Genomic DNA, 10721 nt, shown 5'->3' with positions numbered 1-10721 from the left:
GGTATTTTGTGTTTCCATGCAAATTTTTGAGGTTTTTTGTTCTAGTTCTGTGGAAAATGCCATTGGAGATTTGAGAGGGATTGCACTGAGAGTGAGGGTGGCCTTAGGTGGTATGGCCCTTTTGCCAGTATTAATTCTTCCAGGGCAGGAGCATGGTCTAGCTTTCCACCGGTTTGTGTCGTCTTTGGTTGCTTCCAGCAGTGCCTTATGGTTTTCAGAGTCCAGGTCTTTGTGTCTTTGGGTAGGTTTATTCCTGGGCATTTCATTCATTTCGAGGCACTGCTCAGTGGGATGGTTTCCCTAGTTTCTCTCGCTGCTCTTTCATTGTTAACGTAGAGCAAGGCAGCCAATTTCTGTGTGTTAATTTTGTATCCTGCAGCTTGACCAAATTCATTGGCGAGCTCTAAGAGGTTTCTGGTAGTGCCTTGAGGATTCTCTAGGTATCGCAGCACGTCACCTGTAAAAAGCGGTAGTGTTACTTCTCCGTTTCCGATTTGGATGCCTTTTCTTCTCTAATTGCCCTGGCTAGGACTTCCAAAACTCCGTGGAAGGAGAGTGGTGAGAGCAGACATCCTTGTCTTGCTCCTGATCCTAGCGGAAATGCTTTCAGCTTTGCACCGTTGGGAATGCTGTTAACTGCAGGTTTGTCAGACATGGCTTTTACTCTGTTGATGTAGTTTCCCACTAGAGGTTTTATCAGGAAGGGGTGTTAATTTTGTCAAAAGCTTTTTCTGTATCTGTTGAGAGGATCAGATGGATTTTGTTGTTCGGTTGGTCGATTCTCGGATATTGAGGGATCTTTGCATCCCTGGGATAAAGCCCCTCGATCATGGCGAGGGATCTCTTTATTGTACATGTGAACGCAGTTTGCTAATATTTCGTTGAGGATTTTTCCATCTATGTTCATCGGTGATATTCACCTGTCATTTTCTCCTTTTTTTTTTTTTTTTTTTTGGTTTTTTTTGTTTGTTTTTTTTTGTTTTGGTATCTTTGGTTTCGGTATCGGGGCGATGGTGCCTTCACAGAATGAGTTTGAGAGTGTTCCTCCCCCTGCAACTTTTTGGAAGCGCTTCAGAAGAATAGGTGTTAACTCTTCTCTGGATGTTTGACAGAAGTCATCTGCGAAGGCGTCAGGCCCTTGACCTAGGTTTTCTGGAAGTTTTTAAATCACATTCTCAATTTCAGTGCTTGTCACTCGTCTGTTTGTATTTTCTAGTTCTTGCTGGTTCAGGCTTGGTAGGCTGTTCCCCTGTAAGAATCAGTCCATTTCCTCCGGGTTGTCATTTTATGGGCAGACAGTGGCTCCTACTAGTCTCTTATGAGATTTGTGTTTCAATTGCATCTAGTTTTCGTCACTGATTTTATTGAATTGAATCCTGTCCCTTTTGTCCCCGATGAGTCTGGCTAAAGTCTCATGTGCTGATGATACATGCTGTGGGTGCGGTCACAGAAAAGGACAAAAAGAAAGGGGAAAAGAAAGATTTATCGATCTTATTAGACTTTTCCAAGAACCACCTTTTGGTTTATTGATCTTCTCTACTGTTTCCTTGGTCACTACGTCATTAATTTAAGCTCTAAGGTCTATGATTTCCATCCTTCTATTGACTTGCACCTTTGACTCTTCTTCCTTCTATAAATGTTTTAGATACAACATTATGCTGCTTATTTGACTTCCATCTCCTTTCCAGAGAGGTGATTGTATTGCTAGGACATTTCACTTGTTGCCGTGCCAGTCCAGGGCGAATCCAGGAAACATAAGCCCCTCTAGGGGTTTCAAGTGAGAAGTGATGCCACCCAGGAAATCAAAGGTGTATAAAATCGGCACGCGGGCTGGCAGAATGCCCACAGGGGAGAAGGTCGTCGAGGCTCGGGGGCCCCCGGGAAGCCCAGGGTCTTCTGCCTCAGAGGGCTCCTCGGACTTGTGCGTGGGGGCATCAGGGTCTCAGAGAATGCCCCTCAACAGAACACAGTCCATAGGAGGAGCCCGCCGTTAATACACTCCAAGGTGAAAAGCTGAACTCATTTCCACTAAGATCAGGACCAAGACTAGGGTGGCCACCCTCACCACATAGTTGGCCGCCGTGTGCTCAGCATGGTAGTGGAAGTCCTAGCCCCAGCAGTCAGAGAAGAAAAAGAAACTAACGCCGTCCTTTTGGAAGAGAAACGTAAGACTCTCACTGTTTGCAGAGGACATGGCGCTGCACGTAGGAAGTCCTAAAGATACCACCAGGGAACTGCTAGAGCTCATCAGTGCATTAGGTACCGTGGCAGGATACAAACTAATGCCCAGAAATCTACCGCATGTCTACACACTCGCAACAAAAGGCCAGAAAGGGCGGGGGGGGGGGATAATCAAACTTATCAATGCATCCAAAAGAATAAAACACCTATGAACAAACCTACCTAAAGAGGCAAAAGACCCATACTATGAAGACTAGAAGACGCTGATGAAAGCAATCAAAGATGACACAAACAGATGGAAAGCCAGACCATGCTCCTGGATTGGAAGACTCAGCATTGTCCAAATGACCGCAGTAACCATGCAATCTACACATCCAACCATGCCATCCCTATCAAATTGCCAGTGGCGTTTTGCACACAACTAGAATAAAAACTTCAAAATTTATGTGGAACACAATATACCCCCAAAGAGCCAAAGCAACCTTGAAAAAGAAAAGTGGAGCTGGTGGAATCAGCAATTCTAGTTCTGTGAAAGATGCCGTTGGAAATGTCATACGCGGGGCCCGACCACACGCTCATGGGGGCAGAAGGGGTGCCCACCAGGGCCAAGAGGCCAAGGGCTCACACGAGGGGCCTGGCACCTGGGCTGTGGTGGGCAAGGCAGCATAAGCCCAGTGGGACGTAGAGAACCGTGACAGCCTGGGTTCCCACGCCCTCCCCTGGGTCCCAGGCACCACTCACCCACCCCACACACCCGCATGAGCCGCCAGGGCACTGTCTGGACTCCCCCCAGGCCCTCTGGGACAGAAACTACACAGAAGGAAAGGGAATTTCAGGAAGCAGCCAGGCCACCCAGTTTCAATCCCATTCTTAGTGTGCAGGGCTGTGGGCAGGGAGGTTGTGCCTCCAGGGACCAGACACCCACCCGAGGAAGCAGGGCTGCAGGCACAGAGCACAGACACAAGGAGCCACTTGCACCTGGGGCCAGAGCAGGAGGGGCCCGGAGCCCGGGGCAGCAGGGGAGCCACCTCCTCGGACCCCACACTCGGTGTGTGAGGTCCACGAGGACTGGGTCAGGGGCAGCTGTGGGGGGACGAGGAGCGGAGACCCCACAGCAGGGCTGAAGCCGACCCAGCCCAGGGAACGCAGCCTGCACGCCGGTCATGTCGCCCGCCCAGCACAGGGACCAGGGAGCCCTGGCAGGGGCACGCCCACGCCAACAGAGGTGGTGCCCCAGAGGCCAGAGGAGGTCGGTGGGGCTGCCAGGCCTCTGGGGAACATGATGGGCTGGGGTCAGAGGCCTGAGGGATCTGCTCGGCCAGGTTGCTGGAGGCACAGGGCTGGGCAGGGGCTGAGGACGAGGCCAGGATGGACAGGTGGGTCTGGGCGGAGGACCCAGGGAAGAGACGGACACAGCGCAGGGGACAAAGAGGTCACCTGGGGTTGCAGGGTCCTGTCCCGGCTGCCGGAGCCCGCTTGAGCCCCAGGGCAGGTATGAAAGCAGTAACTGTCGGGTCCCGGGGAAGGAGCCAGGGCCACGGGCAGCAGGTGAGCCGGGAGCAGAGCAGGCAGGGCGGGCCGGGCTCCTGTGTGCCCAGAGCTGGCAGCACAGGGACTGAGCCTAAAGCTCCACAGGCCGCAGGAGGGCTGACGGGAGCCAGGGGCCTGAGGGCAGGAGCGGGAGCCAGGGGCTGGGAGCTGGGCGCCAGTGCAGCTGAGCCAGCAACTAGAGGGAGCCAGGGACCAGACAGGCTCCAAGGGTGGTCGCGGCGAGAAGAGGGTGAGCTCAGAAGGGTCAGGAGCCCCTCCGGGAGGGGACCAGGTGGGACAGAGGCTCTGCCAGGGGGACGCTACCCAGAGAGGGTGGGCACCCAGGGCTCCGGGAACAAAGGCCAGCCCTGGGAAAGAAAGGAAGCCATGAGTGGAGCTAGACAAGCTGAGGGTTCGGGGGCAGGAAGGGGGTGGAGATGCTGAGGCCCAGGAGCCCCAGGGAAAGGGGCAGGTAGGCTGCAGGTGAGCAGGGAACCGGGAGGGCGGAAGAGCTGTCCTTAGAGCTGCTGGGAACACATAGAGCTGGTGCAAGTGAGCAGGGGGCTGGCAGGCCAGTGGGGAGAAACCTGGAGCTCCTGGGACCACGGAGAGCCTGTGCAGGTGAGCAGGGGTTGGTACGACAGGGGCTGAAGCTGAAACTCTGGGGAGCAGGTGTAGCTTGTGCAGGTGATGAGGGGCTGGGCTGAGGGGTAGGTTCTGGAGGTCCTGAGAGCCGATAGAGCTTGTGCAGGTGAACAGGGCCTGGGAGGGCAGGGGCCACACCTGGAGCTTCTGGGAGCAGGTAGAGCTTGGGCAGGTGAGTAGGGGCTGAGGGCAGGGTGCAGTCCTGGGACCTCTTGGGAGCAGGCGGAGCTCGGGCAGGTGAGCAGGGGTGGGTAGGACAGGGGGCAGTCCTGGCAGCTCTTGGGAACAGGTAGGGCTTGGGCAGGTAAGCAGGGTCAAGGAGGGCAGGGGACAGACCTGGCAGCGCATGAGAGCAGGTAGTGTTTCTGCAGGTGAGCAGGGGCTGGGAGGGCAGGGAACACTCCTGAGAGTGCCTGGGAGCGGGTAGAGCTTGGGCAGGTGACCACAGGCTGGGAGTGCAGGGGGCAGTCTTGGGACCTCCTGGGAACAGGTAGTGCTTGTGCAGGTGAGCAGGGGCTGGGAGGGCGGGGAGGAGACCTGGGACCCCCTGGGAGCAGGGCGAGCTTGGGCAGGTGAGCCGGGCCAGGGGGGATGCAGGACAGGGCAGGGGCAGCAGAGTGGGGGTGAGCTCAGGGGAGCCCCAGGCTCGAGGGAGGGGCCGATATAGGGCTAGCCAGGCTGGAAAGTGGGCTCCTGGGGGGAAGGTCCCCAGGACTCCGGGGGCAGGGGCAGGGATGAACAGACGCCATGGGTCACAGGGATCGGGCCAACGGGCCCCAGCCCTGCTCCAGCAAAGTGAGGGCACATGGGACAGGACGGCTGGAGTCTTAAGTGGGAACTGCGGCACAAGGCAGTGCACATGGTTGGGGGATCCAAGCGGCCCTTATGGGCCTGAGCCAGGACTGCAGGCAACGGCCGAACAGAACAGGAGGGAGAGGACCGGCCCAACCGGGCAGGGGTGCATGGGGTGCTGGCGCCCCGCGAGAGAGGAAGGCCTGGGGCAGGGCTCGGCTGCAGCAGTGCTGCCAGGCAGGCTGGCAGCGGGAAGGGCAGGAGCAGAGGGAGGGCTCTGGCCTGAGCAGGCAGCTGGGAGGCCCAGAGCTGGGCTGCAGGGGCCGGGGCTCTGGGGAAAGCTGCCTCGGGTGAGCTCAGGGCCAAGCCAGGAGCCCCGGTGGAGGAGGGACCGGTGGGCCCAGAGGCCCAGATTTGGAGCCTGGGCCAGGGCCGGAGGGATGGCAGGGGAGGGGCCTCGGAGGAGACTACCTGCCCTCGCCCAGGGAAAGGGGCATGTTGGTGCCAGGGACCAACGCGCACGGGCCTTGACTGCAGAGCTGACCCAGAGGAACGGGGCCTGGAGAGCAAACAGCAGGCCAGGACCAGGGGCCAGGAGCAGAGCATGGGCAGTGGGTGGCAGTGGGTGGCAGTGTCCCTGCCAGGCTGGGGAAGCAGGACGGTGGCCTCAGGGGACCAGCAGAAGCTGGCCAGGAACACAGGCCACCCGCTGGTCGGGCCAGGCACCCACAGGGGCTCTGGGCCCTGGCGGGCTCTCATCCAGGCGGTCACCCAGCTCTGACCAGGCAGCTGCGCCCAGAACCTGCAGCTGCAATGGCAGCGAGCTGGGCGGCTGGTCTGCCGACTTTCTGGAAGCAAGTGGGTGCTGGGCGCAGCGGCCCCGCTCTTCTCGGGGCCCGATTCGCTGCCCGCCCCACAAGGAACAAGGCCCTGGCGGTCACGCAGCCTCCTCTCTTCCAGCCCCCAAGACGGCCCCATTGGTCTACCCTCTGGCCCCCTGCGGCAGGGACACGTCTGGCCCTAACGTGGCCTTGGGCTGCCTGGCCTCAAGCTACTTCCCCGAGCCAGTGACCGTGACCTGGAACTCGGGCGCCCTGACCAGTGGCGTGCATACCTTCCCATCCGTCCTGCAGCCGTCAGGGCTCTACTCCCTCAGCAGCATGGTGACCGTGCCGGCCAGCAGCCTGTCCAGCAAGAGCTACACCTGCAATGTCAACCACCCGGCCACCACCACCAAGGTGGACAAGCGTGTTGGTGAGCGCCTGCGCTGGGGGCGGGAGTGCACGTCGAGACAGGCCGGGGTGAGCCCCCTGCCCGCAGGGACCAGTTCCCAGGATGGAGAGTCCCGCCCAGGGTGTCAGGGCCGCTCACCTCTGTCCCCTTCACCTGCAGGCCCAGGCTCAGGGAGGGGTCAACTCGGCACTTCGGAGAGGCCAGGGTGGGCACAGGCGGGACCCCTCCCCCGGCCCTGGGCCCCCAGCAGCACGAGCTGCTCTGGGATGTACCAAGACCTGACCCTGACCTGAGCCCAGCCCTGGGCCCTCCCCACCCCCAGTGACTCTGTGTGCTCTCTCCTCAGGAACAAAGACCAAACCACCATGTCCCATATGCCCAGGTAAGAAACTCCGGCCTCGCCCTCCTCCCCAAGGAGGTAGCCTGAGCCCAAGTTCGGCCCGAGAGGGACAGGTGCCCAGGAGGACCCCAGGCCACGAGCTGACCCGCACTCTGTCTCCCCCACCAGCCTGTGAAGGGCCCGGGCCCTCGGCCTTCATCTTCCCTCCAAAACCCAAGGACACCCTCATGATCTCCCGGACCCCCAAGGTCACGTGCGTGGTGGTAGATGTGAGCCAGGAGAACCCGGAGGTCCAGTTCTCCTGGTACGTGGACGGCGTAGAGGTGCACACGGCCCAGACGAGGCCAAAGGAGGAGCAGTTCAACAGCACCTACCGCGTGGTCAGCGTCCTGCCCATCCAGCACCAGGACTGGCTGAACGGGAAGGAGTTCAAGTGCAAGGTCAACAACAAAGACCTCCCAGCCCCCATCACAAGGATCATCTCCAAGGCCAAAGGTGGGCAAGGGGGGCAAAGGGGGCAGGCGGAGAGGGACCTGTGGGGCCACCTGGGGGGACCATCATGCTAACTGAGGTGACTGGCCTCACAGGGCAGACCCGGGAGCCGCAGGTGTACACCCTGCCCCCACCCACCGAGGAGCTGTCCAGGAGCAAAGTCACGCTAACCTGCCTGGTCACTGGCTTCTACCCACCTGACATCGATGTCGAGTGGCAAAGAAACGGACAGCCGGAGCCAGAGGGCAATTACCGCACCACCCCGCCCCAGCAGGACGTGGACGGGACCTACTTCCTGTACAGCAAGCTCGCGGTGGACAAGGCCAGCTGGCAGCGTGGAGACACATTCCAGTGTGCGGTGATGCACGAGGCTCTGCACAACCACTACACCCAGAAGTCCATCTTCAAGACTCCGGGTAAATGAGCCACTTGCTGCACCCCACGTGCTCTCGGGTCCCACGAGCTCGCCTGAGCCCCAGCCCTGTGTACATACGTCCCGGGCCAGCATGAAATAAAGCACCCAACACCACCCTGGCACCCGCAACGCTGTCATGGTTCTTTCCGAGGCAGAGCCCCAGTGCAGGCGCCACCCGCGGGGCCAGGGACAGGACAGGCTCTGGGCTAGAGGCGTCCCCGTGGCGTTGGGGGGAGAGGTCCCACCTGGGCCAGACCCGGTCGGTGGGGGTCTGAACAGGCCCCATGGGGGCTGCCCGAGGCCGAGGAGGGAGCTTTGCCTGAGGCGGCCTCTCCTGCGGGCTGCCCTCCTGGCACACCTGCTCCGGCTGCTGTGTGTGGACGGACGGGTGAAGCCCTCCAGGCCCCCTCGGGGAAATGACTGCCCAGGTCGTCCCGCCTCTGTCCAAGCCCAAGCTCAGGGGCAGCGGCCCGTCCTTGTCCCCAGGTTGCCTGTCTCCTGGGTCTCCTGTGCCCACAGGGTGGGGACGGCCCTGCTCCTCCCGCAAACACCCGACATCAGGCCCCCACCCCGCCTCAGGCCACGGGGCTCTGCCCTGCTGGTCCCCGCAGGGGGCCAGGCCTGGGCACTCGTGGCAACACTCACCCCTGTGTCCCACAGGGGCAGAGGTAGGCAGCCCAGAGTGTCCAGGGGAGGGACAGTCCCAGACACCCCCAGGAGTGGAGCCCAGACCCACTGATATCAAGCCCCTCCCACCGAGCTGCCCAGCCCCCCCCACCCCACCGCCTTCCTCCACTCGCACACCCGGGCTCTCGCACACGCATGCACGCCGCCCCCACCTCCCAGCACACCCGCCCACCGCCTGCATCCACATGCACACACACCCGGGCACACACACACCTACCCACGCACACATGTGTACACCCCCGGGCCCTCACAGACCAGAGCATGGAGCTGGGTCTCACACACCCTCACCGGGGACACCAGCCCGGCCCCATCCCCCGAGGCCCCACGGGCTGCTCAGCCACACTGGCACACTAGACCACACGGACCCGCTCCGACGCCCGGCCCCGCTCTTCCCCTGGCACCTACGCCCCCTCCGGAACAAGCAGAAATCCCCAGCCCGCTTGTCCCCAGCACAGCCGCCCCCGCGGCCCGGGGACACACACCCCAAGGCCGTCTCGGCCCTTCCCTGGGCCAGAGCCCACCGGGCCCCTGCTCGGCTTAACGCCCACCCTCCGGGCCTGGCCCCCTCGGAGAGAGGGCGGGGCCTGAGCCACTGGCCTGCACGGTCAGGACACCCCCTCCCAGACGGTCCCCATGCTCGGGGGCCCCCACCAGAGGAGAGGGGGCAGGACATCCCTGGCCAGGCTGAGACTCAGCCCAGGATGCAGGACTGGGGGGCCGGGGCCGGGGCCGGGCACTGAGCTCAGCCGGGGGGTCCCCCACCTGGAGCCACCCCAGGCCCCGCGGGCTGGCACAGCACTGACCACCCCTCCCCGTGCAGAACTGCTCCTGGAGGAGAGCTGTGCCGACGCCCAGGACGGGGAGCTGGACGGGCTCTGGACCACCATCTCCATCTTCATCACGCTCTTCCTGCTCAGCGTGTGCTACAGCGCCACCGTGACGCTCTTCAAGGTGAGCGGGCCAGCCCCGCTGTCACCCGTGCCCCGGAGCCCCCTGCCAGCCCCTCCCTGGCCCTCCCTGTGGCCACGCTGTCACTGTGACGGCCCCTCCCTGTACCCGCCCTGGCCTCTGGTCCTCTCCGGGACACGGTGGCTGTCGGGGACCGCGGGGCTGGCAGGCGGACCCTGGGGGGCGGTCCACGTGCGGCGCGGGCCGCCCTCACCCCGTGCGCCCTGCAGGTGAAGTGGATCTTCTCGTCGGTGGTGGAGCTGAAGCGGACCATTGTCCCCGACTACAGAAACATGATCGGGCAGGGGGCCTAGGGCGCCCTCCAGGGCGGCCAGGGCCGCCCCAGACCCGACAGGACCGCGTCCGTCAGCTCAAGCTGCTCCGCCTGCGCCAGGCCTGCCTCCGCCCTCTGACCTCGCCCACCTCTGGCTCTCGGCCACCTCGCCCGCACCTCTGCCCTTGGGCATCGCGGCCCCCTCAGAAGGCGCCCCGCACCCCCACCGCCCCTCGGAAGCCCGAGTGGGCAGCAGCTCGGGCCCCGACCTGACTTGATGGACACCCACCACCACCAGCCCCTGCCAGAGCCACGGGACACCGCCGGGGCCACGTGTCCTCACCAGGAACGCCCGGCTCAGCCAGCAGGTCCAGCCATCCACGAGGAGACCGGCGTCCAGCGGCTGACGGGACAGGGCCCGGGCTCCCTGTGGACCCCGTCCAGACCGGGCTCCAGAGGCAGGGTCCCCGAGAGGAGGCTCCTGTGTCACAGCCTGGAGTGGGAACAGCTGCCCCCAACGCCAGCGTCTCCCAGCAGGGAAGTTCCCAGACGGGCCACCAACAGGCGCTCAGGTCACCTCCAGCCCAGGGCACTCGAGGGAGGAGGACCTGGGCCCGAGGCCACGGCAGGAGCCCCGGTGGGGACAGAGCGGCCCTGCCCAGGGAGGCCGTGAGGTGCCGCCAGACCGGCCTCCTGGAGAGAGTCCCGCTGTCTTGGACTCCTGCGGGCAAGATGGGCCCCACTGGACACAAGCGGGGGTAGACGGGCCACCCCGGGTACAGGGCAGCCAGACCACCCCGAGGTCCTCGGCCTGAGTCATGTCCATCTGTCCATACGTCCATCCAGCAGGAGCTCCGACCACAAGCCCCAGAGCTGGGTGAGAGGTGAGACCCCCCAGGAGGGAGCCCCAGGCCCCGGACCCCCTAAGCGGGCCCCGCACTGACTCTCCCACCCTGTCTCTGCGGGAACCCCAAGTGGGTTCACGGCATCCGGGGAGCAGCCTCGGGACTGGGAGGGAAGGCTCGTCTGCCGAGCTGTGGTCGCTCTTTCTCCTTGGTGAGTGTCTGGAGCCCAGGCACTCTCCTCACTCTTGCTCTCATTTTTCACAATAAACCACTTTTACAACCCCTCAGCTCACTGGGACCTCTGCCTGTGTCACCCGCCTCCCCTGCGAATCCCAGCCT

The 10721-nt window shown here is 62.3% G+C and overlaps 1 pseudogene and 1 gene segment (V, D, J or C); both read left to right on the top strand.

The window, feature by feature from the left end:
• The first annotated feature begins 5573 nt into the window (after positions 1-5573).
• LOC110258349 (Ig gamma chain C region-like) lies at positions 5574-7757 on the top strand. The segment is given in 4 exon segments: positions 5574-6402; positions 6728-6763; positions 6890-7216; positions 7309-7757. Coding segments are annotated over 4 exon segments (1506 nt in total).
• A 1191-nt stretch (positions 7758-8948) lies between these two features.
• Positions 8949-10669, top strand: LOC146402119 (immunoglobulin heavy constant gamma 1 pseudogene; annotated as a pseudogene). The gene is made up of 2 exons (XR_014811463.1): positions 8949-9266; positions 9494-10669. The product of XR_014811463.1 is annotated as an immunoglobulin heavy constant gamma 1 pseudogene (transcript).
• The last annotated feature ends 52 nt before the right edge of the window (positions 10670-10721 follow it).

The sequence above is a fragment of the Sus scrofa genome, chromosome 7 (assembly GCF_054392235.1).
Source record: "Sus scrofa isolate SSC_HxYL_T2T_F1_AM1 chromosome 7, Sscrofa_HxYL_maternal_Yorkshire_Landrace_v2.0, whole genome shotgun sequence".
NCBI lineage: Eukaryota > Metazoa > Chordata > Mammalia > Artiodactyla > Suidae > Sus > Sus scrofa.
Note: the sequence above shows the minus strand (reverse complement) of the source record. Positions and strands in the feature narration are given on the sequence as shown.